The sequence below is a fragment of the Schistocerca americana genome, chromosome 11 (assembly GCF_021461395.2).
Source record: "Schistocerca americana isolate TAMUIC-IGC-003095 chromosome 11, iqSchAmer2.1, whole genome shotgun sequence".
NCBI classification, from domain to species: domain Eukaryota; kingdom Metazoa; phylum Arthropoda; class Insecta; order Orthoptera; family Acrididae; genus Schistocerca; species Schistocerca americana.
Window position 1 is genome coordinate 204,694,062 of NC_060129.1, and position 14,693 is coordinate 204,708,754.

General features: G+C 42.1%; 1 protein-coding gene across 1 annotated transcript in view; it reads right to left on the bottom strand.

Annotated features, from left to right (window-relative positions):
* LOC124553563 (neuralized-like protein 4) overlaps window positions 1-14,693 on the bottom strand; it is a 282,401-nt gene that overhangs the window by 238,445 nt on the left and 29,263 nt on the right. Inside the window, exon 3 of the mRNA XM_047127409.1 lies at window positions 3,575-3,688. Within this exon, the coding sequence (XP_046983365.1) occupies window positions 3,575-3,688 (114 nt within the window). The remainder of the gene's footprint in view (window positions 1-3,574; window positions 3,689-14,693) is intronic.

Below are 14,693 nucleotides of genomic sequence, written 5' to 3' on the forward strand. Positions count from 1 at the left end.
TTTTGTAGTGTTGCCGACCCGTTCTGCCATTCACGGTCAAATTACAGCACTATCTCAATCAGTAATACGAAGTCCGCCTTATCCGTACCGTACCTTATTCCATCAAAATTCAAAACCCAATCAGATTTTCTATTTTGTATTTTCATGGCAGAACCCCGAGGAAAGGAAACACTACACCGTCTGTTTTCAGAACCACATTTCAACTTCATCTTTCATGTCTTCATCGTCGTAGAATGATTTTCCACCAAGACATGACTTCAGGTAACGGACGACACGAAGGTCTGTGGACGCAAGGTCCGGGCTGTATGGCAGATGGTCCAATACGTCCAATTTGAATTGTTTGAGTAGTGCTTCGGTTATGAGCGCTGTGTAAGGCCGAGCGTTGTCACGAAGCGAGCGGACTCCACTTGTCAGCATACCCCTGCATTTGTTTTGAATTGCCCTTCGATGATGTTTCAATGTCTGGCAATATGCAGCAGCATTAATTGTTGTTCGAGGAGGCATAAATTCCAACAGAAGAATGCCTTGTCTGTCCCAAAAACCAGAAGCCACGATATTCTTAGCTGAAATCGACGTTTTGCATTTCTTGGAATTTGGTGAATCCGAATGACTCCATTATATTGACTGTTGCTTGGATTCAGGTGTATGGTGATAAATATACCAAGGAGACTCATTAAGTCCTTTCTGGTTCTGCCTTCCTCTGAACCCACTATCCAACATGCTAAATAATACAAATTATGGATATATTATTACTGGAACATACCCACACAAAATCACACATTTGCTATACATGGATGACCTAAAACTACTGGCAGCAACAAATTCTACCGTATCTTCCTTCGCCGTCGGCGTTGTCGTGGTTACCGTGAGACACCGTTATACCAAGAGGAAAGGCGCGTCGATCTTGGAGAATGAGATATGATGACCTTAAGCCATAGACAACACACAACGGTCACGGTAGCACCTGATTCCAGAATAGCTGCAGTAGTTAAGATCTACGAACTATCCCCTGTTGACCAGGTCCCCAAAACTTAACTCTTAACGAGATCCCTTCAAAGCAAATTGTCATAACGATCGTCTATAAAGGCTTCGTACAACGAGAGTACATGTTACGGTTTATGGAATAATAACAGATACGACCAAACTGTCTTGTCTCTTCTGCTTTATTTAACATAACTTCGTTCACAGTTTCATTTCGCATTCACCACTCATTCACCGAAACCCTTTGATGAACAGTTTTGGTTGCATAACACCAACAGTCAATGATAATGATACAGCTTTTCTCCTTTTTATAAATTGAAGCCCGCTCTCCGTGATATAATAAAAAAAACCGGTCTCAATACCGCGTGCCTTGTGAGACGCGAATAGACTTATCCTGGAATTGACCGCCCTGTAGGTGTACTCAATTTAATGACCACATTTCACTGTCCGCTATTTCGCGTAACTGAATGTCCATTTGTTAGTCTGATTACACACTGTAGCTATTTAAAATTCGCCCCTATATTTTTCACAACGCACAATTAGCACTTCACTTCATTACTGGTTTTCTTTTTTTTTCTTCTAAGAGTAAATGGAAAAAAAAGACGCCGTATCATCGGCTTAGTCAATATAAAGCAAAACACCTTAATATGCCCAATTTTACCTCTTCTTATAGGATTGGCTACCTTACTCATTAATTTATTACATATTATTTCCAATAACGCTAAACAGGTATCGCCGTTATATTGTAATTGTATTCAAAAGCATGTTACTACTATTATGACCGACCAAATCGTAACAAATCGCGCGGCGTGCGTTTTTAACGATAACTTTACGCTATTCAAGTTCCGTTACAGCTGTCTTGACTCGTAATGTTACAAAATCAACAACTCAACCAATTACTAAAGATAACAGAAGTATTCAGCAATAATATAAATATGGCTTTTGGAACAGACAAATGTAAGAAAAATAGCATAATCAAGGGAAAACACACTAAACAAAAAGATTACATATTGGATAACCACAGCGACTGCATAGAAGCGATGGAAAAAACAGATGCCTATAAATATCTAGGATACAGACAAAAAATAGGAATAGATAATACAAATACTAAAGAAGAACTAAAAGAAAAATATAGACAAAGACTAACAAAAATACTGAAAACAGAATTGACAGCAAGAAACAAGACAAAAGCTATAAATACTTATGCTATACCAATATTGACCTACTCATTTGGAGTAGTGAAATGGAGTAACACAGACCTAGAAGCACTCAATACACTTACACGTTCACAATGCCACAAATATAGAATACATCACATACATTCAGCAACAGAAAGATTCACATTAAGCAGAAAGGAAGGAGGAAGGGGATTTATCGACATAAAAAACCTACATTATGGACAGGTAGACAATTTAAGAAAATTCTTTATAGAACGAGCAGAAACTAGCAAAGTACACAAAGCAAATACATCGGCTACACCATTGCAATTTCATAACCACTTCTACAACCCTTTAGACCACATAACATCAACAGATACGAAGGAAGTAAATTGGAAAAAGAAAACACTACATGGCAAGCACCCGTATCATCTAACACAGCCACACATCGATCGAGACGCATCCGACACGTGGCTAAGAAAAGGCAATATATACAGTGAGACGGAAGGATTCGTGATTGCAATACAGGATCAAACAATAAACACCAGATATTACAGCAAGCATATTATTAAAGATCCCAATACCACAACAGATAAATGCAGGCTTTGCAAACAACAAATAGAAACAGTAGATCATATCACAAGTGGATGTACAATACTAGCAAATACAGAATACCCCAGAAGACATGACAATGTAGCAAAAATAATACAACAGCTTGCCATACGACAAACTAATAAAACAACACGTTCCCACATGAATACAAATTATACTGGAACAGAACGATTATAACAGATAAAACACCACCACATAACAAACCTGACATCATACTCACCAATAAAAAGAAGAAATTAACACAACTAATCGAAATATCCGTACCCAACACAACAAATATACAGAAGAAAACAGGAGAAAAAATTGAAAAACACATCCAACTGGCTGAGGAAGTCAAGGACATGTGGCATCAGGATAAAGTTGACATTATACCAATTATACTATCAACTACAGGAGTCATACCACACAATATCAACCAGTATATCAATGCTATACAGCTACATCCAAACTTATATACACAACTACAGAAATCTGTAATTACTGGTACGTGTTCAACTATCTGAAAGTTCCTAAATGCAATGTAACATATACCGTACAGTTAAAAGGAAGTCACGCTTGATCAAGGTCCGCGTCACTTTCCATTTTTAACCAGACATAACATCTGAGAAAGGAAAGAAATAACAACAACAACAACAATAATAATAATAATAGATAATGTGCTAAAAAGCGTAATTTATCTCGCTTTCTGAAGAAGAAGATAATTAAGGGAGAGATACTTCACATTTCAAATTTATTACTTTTGTTGGAGACGTTGCATTTCAGCTTCACAAATGAAATCAGAGAATGTACACATCATGTCAGTCAGTGAAAAATAATCAGCTCACCTCTGAGGTACGCATAACCCCGACGCAGTCACCTTCAGACAGCTTCTCCAAGTCTTCGCCATACACCTCCACGATAGACTGGCCGTCTTTGAGCACTGAAGTCCCTGATAGAATCTGCAACCAATAAGGCCAGGCTACAGCACCACTATACCTTATTACGTACACTGACAAAAACTGCCACAAATAATGCAGAAACATGGGTTACAACACGAGATAACTGCAAAAAACTGGCTCACATTCAATGAAAAGTAAATTAAATGACATTTAGGGGCGGCTAGTATTATTTATTTTAAGATACACAATAATAATAATAATAATAATAATAATAATAATAATAACAATAATACACACATTTGCATCACCCCAGTTACCAGAACACCTGAAGATAGACATTGAATGTGGATACTGTATCACGGACACACTCCCTTTGACTCTTCAGAGACATCACTAAACCCACCCAAAGATGTAACAACGATGCACGAGCAGCGCCTCTGCGATGAAGGGGGTCCAACATCCTATCGTTTCCAGTCATTCCACCAGGAAGGAGATACATGGCTCGTGTTGTCCACAGGTCCACCATGCCTAGATGGACAATACTGCAGTTAGATTGCTGTCCGCATCATTAATTAAGGCTATCAACAAGGGAAGTGTCCAGGCATCTCGGAGTGAACCAAAGCGATGTTGTTCGGACAAGGAGGAGACACAGAGAGACAGGAACTGTCGATGACATGCCTCGCTCAGGCCGGCCGAGGGCTACTACTGCAGTGGATGACCGCTGCCTGCGGATTATGGCTGGGAGGAACCCTGACAGCAACGCCACCATGTTGAATAATGCTTTTCGTGCAGCCACAGGATGTCGTGTTATGAATCAAACTGTGCGCAATAGGCTGCACGATGCCCAACTTCACTCCCGACGTCCGTGGCGAGGTCCATCTTTGCAACCACGACACGGTGCAGTGGGGTACAGATGGGCCCAACGACATACCGAATGGACCGCTCAGGATTGGCATCACGTTCTCTTCACCCATGACTGTCGCATATGTCTTCAACCAGACAATCGTCGGAGACGTGTTTGGAGGCAACCCGGTCAGGCTGAACGCCTTAGACACACTGTCCAGCGAGTGCAGCAAGGTGGAGGTTCCCTGCTGTTTTGGGGGGGCATTATGTGGGGCTGACGTACGCCGCTGGTTGTCACGGAAGACGCCGTAACGGCTGTACGATACGTGAATGCCATCCTCCGACCGATAGTGCAACCGTATCGGCAGCATATTGGCGAGGCATTCGTCTACGTAGACGACAATTCGCGCCCCCATCGTCCACATCTTGTGAATGATTTCCTTCAGCATAACGACATCGCTCGACTAGAGTGGCCAGCATGTTCTCGAGGCACGAACCCTATCGAACACGCCTGGGATAGATTGAAAAGAGCTGTTTGTGGACGACGCGACCCACCAACGACTCTGAGGGATCTACATCGAATCGCCGTCGAGCACTGGGACAATGTGGATCACCAGTGCCTTGATGAACTTGTGGATAGTATGCTACGATGAACATAGGCATGCATCAATACAAGAGGACGTGCTACTGGGTATTAGAGGTACCGGTGTGTACAGCAATCTGGAACACCACCTCTGATGGTCTGTTTGTACCGTGGTACAACACGCAGTGTGTGATTTTCATGAGCAATAAAAAGGACAGAAATTATGTGGACTTTAAAATTTTCCCGGCAAATTGACTGTTCAAACAAATTTCGGGCTTGCAGCCAGTCGTCGTCCAATGCTTCGCACGATATTTCAACTGGGCACCTGCCAGTCATCTTCAGGTGAGCCGTCGCAGAATGGTGAAAACGTCCTCCGTTCCGCAATATATAGCGTACTGTAAGTATTCTGCGCATGCGGCGACAACTTGATAGATGAACCACCCTGCCCGCCGGCAGCGCCCTCGCTGGCGGAATAGCGGGACTCGGTCGCCCTCTGCGTTGCTGTTTGCCACGGCCGTCGACGCACTCTGTCGTCTTCGATTTCAGCAAATCGTGGAGGTGATGGGATTCCGTGCACTGTCCAGCTGGTAGCCGCTGTCACGGTTTAACAGATTTTCCGCCACTCGTATTTCTACGGATTCTTTAATAATGGAGTCCCAGAAAGACGTTGCTGTGGACAAAATCATTGTTTTCTCATACTACATCGAATGTCCAGTAGAAATACAATGTTCAGCAATAGCGGACTTGCTCGGCTGCAAAAGGCGGGTGTAACGTCGATGTTCAGTGCAGCGTTCTTTCACAGTGTGTGTGGTTTGATCTATGTAAGCCACACCACATTGGCATGGTATCTTGTAAATTCTGGCCTTTCGTAGTAACAGACTGTCCTTAACTGATCCCACCAGGTCCGCAATCTTCGACGGTGGGCAGAAAACCACTTTTACGTGAAATTTTCGGAGGATTCTTGCTATTTTAAACGAAGCATTGCCGATGAAAGGAAGAAAAGCTAAAGATTGTTCCGGCATGTTCTCCTGTTTATTCACTTCCTGCTTCTTAGTTTCAACTGTTAGTGCCCTGTTAATCTGCCAGATGGAATTCCCATTTTCGCTGAATACTGTCTTTAGGTTCTGGAACTGAGGTGACGAAAAACTTCTTTTTATGTGTGTAATAATAATAATAATAATAATAATAATAATAATAGATGCAGATGGACAACCATGTCTGCTCTTTATTTTTAGGAAAGATCTGAGAATGATTGAAAGAAATGAACAATTCAGAATTAGAAAATGGAGTAAATCTAGGCTACAGATTTATGAACATTACAATCAACTGTTTAGTCTTTGTAGATGAAATGAAATGATTTTATGGCACTGTTGGCCGGGAGGCCCCATTTGGGGGAGTTCAGCCGCCGTATTGCAAGTCCTTTTTAGGTGACGCTACTTTGGCGACTTGCGAGGCAATGACGATGAAGGACACACAACACCCAGTCCCCTGCCGGGAATCGAACCCGGGCCCCCTGCACGGTAGACGGCAACGCCACCGCTACGCTTCGGAGGCAGACAGCCTCTGTAGATAATCTTTCCAGACTGCGTAGATACTGCAGTAAAACAGCTTAACCGACCAAAGACACGGGCAGCGAAGGCCGGGCTTCAAATCCCCTTCGAAAAGACACACTTTATGGCACACAAAATCAGTACCGAGATTACTGTACTTGAAAAAAGAAAAAATTAATAAGCAGGAAAGTTTAAACACGTAAGTGACTGGATAGAGCATAACCTATCACAGAAGGATCTTCATGAGACACACCTACAATAAGAAATCTTTGTCCTCAAATGCCAAAAAGAGGCACTACTGTGTTGTCATTTGACAGAAGAATCTGCACGTGACTGATTATGACAATGAACAAGAACTGTCTAATGGACTAACTTAAGACCAAAGAAAGATTTTCAGAAAAATTCTGTGTCTTATCGAAGGAAACAGACGGGTACAGAACAATATACAGAGAAACTCCTATTTTACGTTTCTGTGCAGTCCAGACTGAGGATAACGCAGAATCGAGGAAAATGTTAAACCCTCCACCTCCCCCCCGAATATGAGTATAAGAAATTTACTTGGCATATATGATTAAAATTGCAATACTCTCCAATATTTCACATACAATCTGTCTAAGTGAAGGAAATTAAATGTGCAATACTATGATTATACAATAATCTGTGATATTGGGTTTAATCAGTTCTTTAAAAAATCACAGATGTGTAACAGCAAGTAAAAAACTCGTCAAAGAATTTGTAACTGGCCGAGCACGTTCTACCAGAGTCAGTGTTTGAATTTAAAAGCTTGACGACTGATACTGTACTGATACTGTACCTAAACACAGTACATCCAAAACACGTGCAAAAGGATGAGACCGAGTTGTAAGTGGCACACGAAAGGGTGGTGGGTGGGCCCCTTCGTTAAGTATTAGCTGGGCCCCAAACACTTTGCGACGACTGTCTCGTTTTTTCCAGTGCCGCTGCAATTTAGCGGTAGTTGTTCCATAACAGCGCATCGAAGCTAAATATTGCAAGTCGTGTCGGCAACACTGATCGTGGATTATGTCAGTATTTCCTCTCTCACTCCTTCCCTCTCCACAATGGCCTAAAATATTCCGTTAACTCTGCCACCATCCGTAGTGCGACCTGTCTGTCTTTTGTGCTACTCGTAACTCGTTCAATCGAGCGAGATGTGAAGCGAGAACTTAGAACCGAGGTAAACTTTACTATGAAGAAATCTAAAATCGGGGAATTTCTAGCATCGATCTTATGGGCTTTTCACAGGGGTAGGAATTTATGACATAGAATAGAGAAAAACTTAAAATTGGAGAATATAAAATTGAAGTTCCTCCGTAAACGGAGATAAGGATTGTGTTTTATGGTCACGTGTCACGAAGGGGCCCAGAAACTACATCTAAAATGGTAGCAACCCACTTTTAAGATAAGAAAAACCAAAGGGGAACTGTTCACAGAGGCCGAAAAGAATCTACGAGAACTTGAAATTTCCAAAAGGTATCAGAGAGCGTGATTCGCTTGAGGATTAATAACAAACATAAAAAAGGACTCCAAGAAAAGAAAAAGCAGAAGGCAGAGTAAAGTTAGCAGAGTTACAGAATTAACAAAGCCAGATGTTTTGGCTGCACTTGTGTTTAAGATAGTGTGGGATGTGTGTCGGCTACACTATTTTCACTGCAGAATGTATATTGATGTTATACGTTCAGAAAATATACGTAAGGAAACCAGTGTTTGGTGATATTTTATAGCTGACACTACTGACAGAACACAGTAAAAGTGCTCAGCAGATGTGATCACTTACAAGATGTGGTGAAAAAGCAACAGGAAATTTTTAATTTCACGGGCTCCATACATCCGACCCTTTTCTTTCTTTTTTTTTTTATCTTCTTGATACACATGTTCCTGACGTACATTCATATTTTCACCTGTTTTTAACACTTAATTTACTGCTGACAGTTGAAAAGGTTATTGGTGTTTTCGAGTGCTCGGCAAAATTTTACTTTCGAAAAAGATGGATCAAAAAGTTTGCATTAGATTTTGCTCGAAAAATGGACTACAGTGGAGCACTGCATTTGACAGTGGCTCTCAGCAAATCTAGTACGAGTAAGATGAAAGGTTACAAGTGGTAGAAATGTTTCAAAGAGGGTCGAGAAGATGTCGAAGATTGGGACTCTCCCGGACATCCTAGCACATAAATTACTGGTGACAATACAGAAGAAGTAAAGAAACCTGTTCCAGAGAATTGCCGAATCGCAATCAGAGAGGTTGCCTATCAAGTCTGCTTATGCTTTCACTTGTGCCTAGCTTTTTTTTTGGGGGCACGAATGCGAAGCAAAGAAGTTCGTTCCGAAACACTCTAATTTCGACCAAAAACAACATCGGTAGAAGGGCATTATTCGGAAATTGCAGAATCGAGTCGACGACGATCGAGAAGTTCTAAAGAGGGTTAAAAAGGATGACGAAACATGCGTATAAGAGCACAAAGTCAAAACCGAGACCCCCGTTGGGCCGACAAACTACCCGAAAAAAATTTGACAATTTCAATCACACGTGAAGGTTCTTCTCACTGGTTTCTACAATTGCAGTGGGACAGTACGTCATGAGTTCCTGCCTTATTGCCATCCGGTAAATAAGGAAAACTATCTCGAAGTCGTGCACAATTTGAGTGAATCAATCTGAAAGAAAACTACTGGAACTGTGGCGAAACAACTCGTGTAAATCGCATCACGATAATGCCCCTGCTCACACCTCGATACTAGTTCACAATTTTTTGGGGGGAAAAAAAGAAAAGAATGGTACGTCGCTTCAGCGACCGTATTCGCCTGACACGGTCTCCCGTAAGTTATTTCTATTCCCAAGGACGAAGAGAATTGCGAAAGGAATTGTAAAGAATTTTTGTAACTAATTCAATCTGTTTTTCTTTGCATGGCATATATTGCTGCAAAACTGTTCTTTTGAGACCTTTTGGTGATTATCTGATGGAGATGTATTAAGAAAATCCATATTTTGACGAATACGATTTATGCAGAAGTGATTGACCAGCCGCTGCAGGACGAAGAGAATTGCGACACAAAAACAGACTTTCCAAAGGAGCAGAATACCGTAACAAAAAGTTAGTTCGGGAAGAGCTTCTGAGACTGGAAAATGTGACAGCACAAGTGTATTATATGGGGGGGGGGGGGGGGGGGGGGGGGGGGCGGGAGATTATTTGTATGGCACAGAGTTAACGTCAGCGAATAAGTAAAGTTACTTTGAGAAAAACAATTTCCGTTACTTTTTGATCACGCCTCCTATACGACAGTGATATGTTGGAAGGTGTAATTATGTTGCCCAACGAAAGAGGTGAAGCCCAGGACAGGTGTACTTTTTTTAGGTTTCAGTCGACCACAACTGACCACCACGTGGAAGGATCGGCGTGTTCTGCACCGAGCATATCGTAGCCCCTCCGTTCAGGAACAAACAATCGACTCCCTGCAACACTCTCCGTCAGTCGGAGAGACTGGCAGCATTTGCACTACGGAGATTATTGTCACACACTGTAGCGGGACTTTGAATTTCGCCGCACTACAGTAGGTCCCTCAGATATGAATCATACCGTCGCAACTGTATGAGCGCTCGACGACAGAGAAAATATTTATAAGAAAATGAAGGTACAAAAATTGTAACTCTTTTGTCTCTCGAGAGCGGAAGCTAGACTTACTTATTAGCTAGTCTTGGTCGGATTAAGACGAAAAAACTTATTGATGTGTAGACGTATTGTGGAAGTTGGTATGAAATTCGGAGCATGGAAGTAGCAACGTAAAAAAAATTGCATTCAATACCAAGATGGCTTTGATTTGTATAAATTAGTGATTCCTGGGCGATTGCAAGATTTCAGAGCAGCTACTACTTTTCATGCAGAAATGACGTAGGAGATTTTTGAAGACCTGGATGCCGCATGAAAGAAGACATGTTAACATGGTAAAGGATGAACTCTTATCTACACCATTTCCCCCTGTAAAGCACATTTTGTTATTCTCTGTTCTTTTTTCAAATAATTTTTGTAGTGGAAATTGGTTTGACTTTTGCTCAGAAACGCCACTAGGACCACCCCAACAACAGCTTTTCCAAATCACGAAGTCCGATAACTTTTCTGTAATACGAAGTCCGATTTGCATTTCATTCTTTCCCTCTGTCACGGTCATTAACGATTTTAAAACCCCCTTTTTATTCACCATTTCTTCCCACCTTTTCAATCTTTTCTTTTCTTCTCTTTTTCTTTTTTATTAAACACTACAACTGGCTCCCGCGACAGGACGCAATCTTCGGATGTGTCGTTTTTGAGCAAATTTGAAACTTTAATTTGTATTTTTTCCCAACAGAGAATAACCAAAAATCCTGAAGTTTAAATAGTAACTAAAAGACCAACTTTATTGTACCTAAGCAAATGATTATACAACAATATTGTAAAGAATTTTTGTAACTAATTCAATCTGTTTTTCTTTTCATGGCATATATTGCTGCAAAACTGTTATTTTGAGACCTTTTGGTGATTATCTGATGGAGATGTATTAAGAAAATCCATATTTTGACGAATACGATTTAGGCAGAAGTGATTGACCAGCCGCTGCAGGACAGAAAATTTAATGGTGAGTCACACAATTATGTTTCATTCAAACATTCAATAGCCAACTGCAGAATCCATTTTTCCATTCCCACACATCCTGTTGTTTTCTTCTAGATTTTTCCAAAATTATCTATCTCTATTGTAGTTTGTGGTAATTATAGTACTGTTGTAGCAGATGAAGAGCGTGAATTTGACTGCCAAACAGTCATTTGTTACGAAAAATTTTGTCCGCCCTGCTGCATCTTTCTCAACCATTGTTTGCAATAGAGCAATCATTTACATTGACGAGAAAATATTTCAACCTAAATTTGAGTCAAATCTTTATTAATCAGACTTATATTATTCCCTTTTTGACTTACGATTATACACCCTATTACAATGGAACGCGGTAAGGTAGAGATAGTTTCGGCAGATGAGTTAAGTGAAGTAGATTCATCTTTCAACCGACAAGAAAGTCCCGCTACAACACACAGGGTGCCACTATCGCCACAACACGAACGGCCGCATTCGGAGTGCTGGCGTGGCCCGGAAGGACCGACTGACGACAAATGTGTCGCACCACATCTGGAGACCAATCGCAGTTCTGCGCTACCCAGACGACCGCCGTCAAGGAGTAAGGTGGCGACCAGGCGAGAAGTCCCATTCTGCCGACGTTTCGGAGATGTGGAGCGACATCGCCCTCGGCACCACAGATCGGAGAGCCACCGGGTAGAGCTTCGGGGCACACCCGATAGCGACCGCATCCTCACGTGTCTTTTCCTACAATAGTATAAAGGTACCTTTTTTCGACGGGACGGTGCCCATCCACACACGGCACTCGTGTCTAAGAAGTGTGTGCGAGATACTCGCGTCGACCGAGTCGTAATGTCAGTATCGGGGATATCGAGGGCGAGTTACAATTCCCGACTGGCTTATCGCGGCAGAAAACACGACGGCCTTACGACACCCTTCCCGATCGAATCTGAGCACGCGTAAGGTCTGTCGATAAAATGTCGATATATAGTGGCAATATTTTTCCCTTGATATGTCAGTATCGAAATTGCAGTTTGAGGGCAGATATTTTTATTTTATATTTTTCTGCAATATTCAGTATATATTTGAAACTATAGCAGAACATAATTTTACTTTCACTACTTTTTGAGGTTTCATCATGGCCAGTCTCTCTCTTTGATTCCGTCAAGCAAGTACAGGTGACACAAAGTAGTAGTCCAATTGCATGGGAGAGGGGAGGGGGGGGGGGGGGGAGGGGGAGGTTTAGCAGTGCAAACAGAATAACGAGTTTTCCGATGCGAAGGAACGGCACACGAGTTGCGTTAAAAAAAAACAATCTCTGCTTGGTGCTACCAACAACAACTGTGACATCTAGCTTTGCTGCGTAAGTTTGTCACTCCATTCGTACAAAAGTTATAAAGATTCTAAATTGATTTACGACAGTGTTATAATTCGTGTCCGAGAAAGCGGCCATTTAGATGCCGCAACTCGGGGACAGAGCGGATGACGGCAGGTGTTCCCTTCGGCCGTCCGCTGTGCCCGTATACAAATACAGCCCGAGAGGCACCCAGCTACCGATCGGTCCGCGTGACTCGAACGCCGGCTCACGCGCTGCCTCGGATGACGTCACCGACGAGCTGCAACTAAACCCACATTTTCGGTACAAACAGGAAGTGAACTCTCGACGACTGTACACTGTACCCGGATCGCTTATAACTCACGGAAGTAACTGTTTGTGTGCCACCCGCAATGTTAACAAAACCACATGGCAAGTGATGAGATTACTTTCCACTTTTGTGGTGAGCAATTAACTTCGGTTATTAGAAGTCAGGGCGAAAGACCATTTAGTTGGAACTTACCGTGGAGGTCGCCTTTGAGCTGCTACTACTGTTTTGTAGTATTTTTGTTGTCAGGAATATTATTATGTTTCGCACGTGAACTTTTCTGAATATAATTGAATCAGTTACAATTCAAAACTTTTAATAATTTATAATCACAGTTTCTGATCCCGACGAGTAAATAAGAGTGTGGAAACATTTGTTTCAGTGGGTACAAGAATAATGCGGACTTGCAGACTGCAAATTATGGTCAGTATGGTCTCCATCACTTTCTGGCCGACCACAAAAAAAGTTTTCGGACAACATTTCTTATTTTCTCATTAATCCGCCACCCCACAAGGGGTCTGTGGTACACCTGCACATCATCTGATGTCATCTGCTCACCTTCCATTAGGTAATTATCTGCGTCTTCAAAACTTCCCTCCATATTAAAAGCGTGTGCTGGATCGGGAATTGAACTTCATACCTCTACCTCACAAGTGTCGTACCGTCTAAACTGACCGAACACGACCTGTGTCGTACAGTTACACTTATCGATCACACGGGGGATTGTGAGGATGGGATCAAAACAATTATTGTACTCACAGAGGCATTCAAACATTTTTCCTGCACTCCATACTTCACAAGAATAACATGTACAATGGAACATACCCTCTGCATAGTGTAGATGTAGATGCAACACTGAAACTGTAGTATATACTGAAGGAAACAGACTTGAAAAAATGTAATCTGGAGTACTAGTTTTATCACAGTGTGTCAGACCCAAAATTGCTTCGGACCTCCGAAGACACCGAGGCGGCAATTACTACCACCGCCGGCTCTGTATTTGGAGGTCCGACACGTCCGGATCCTCGAGACAGTCGGTAGCGCGTACCCGGGAACTGGCTTGGTCACACGGGGATCAATTCCTGAAGAGCTGCTCAAAGTTGGAGTGGATTGCAGCACTAAATGGCGACGACTGACAGAACACAGAGATCTCCGGGGCCTGTCGAGAAACGAGGAGGCGTGGCAGAATCACCAGCCACTGCATGCTGTGGTGTCACAACGCTTAGGCCTGTCCCACCCCTCATTAAATCGACCAAGACTTATACGAAAAATTGTAAGCACAGTTATTATTATTATGTTCTTTAAGTTTGTTTTTTGGGTTTTCAGAAATACTGTGGGAAGAAAGTTAGTTTATGTTGCAGATAACATGGAAGACATCGCCCGATGATCACCACAAAAGTTCGACGTAGCGGCAAGTGGGCGAGGAACAAAATGAATGCTGCAAACTACCGCGAGTCGCGGAAAAGCCCGGGCTGCGAGGGTGTCGAGCTTCCTAAGTCGTCGTCGGACGCCATCAAAGGAAGAGATATGCTGGTTTCTCTTTGTAAACAGATCGATCGAGTCTTAAAAAAGTTCTTGTAAAACATATAGGTGGATGACACATTAGGTGGGACCCGATGCCTGTAATACTTCCACAGTTATTAAAAAGTTGTTAAACGGCAAAACCAATAGTTCACCATTTATATAGATAAAAAGTAGTAAAGATATAGGGAAGGAAGAGTCACGGCATCAGAACGAAAAGTGATACATCGCTCAGCAACGAAGGAGGACGTAAGCAGCGGGCGTTACGTGGTGAAAACAAATAGACTGATAAAATTGTAAGTCTGTAATTAAG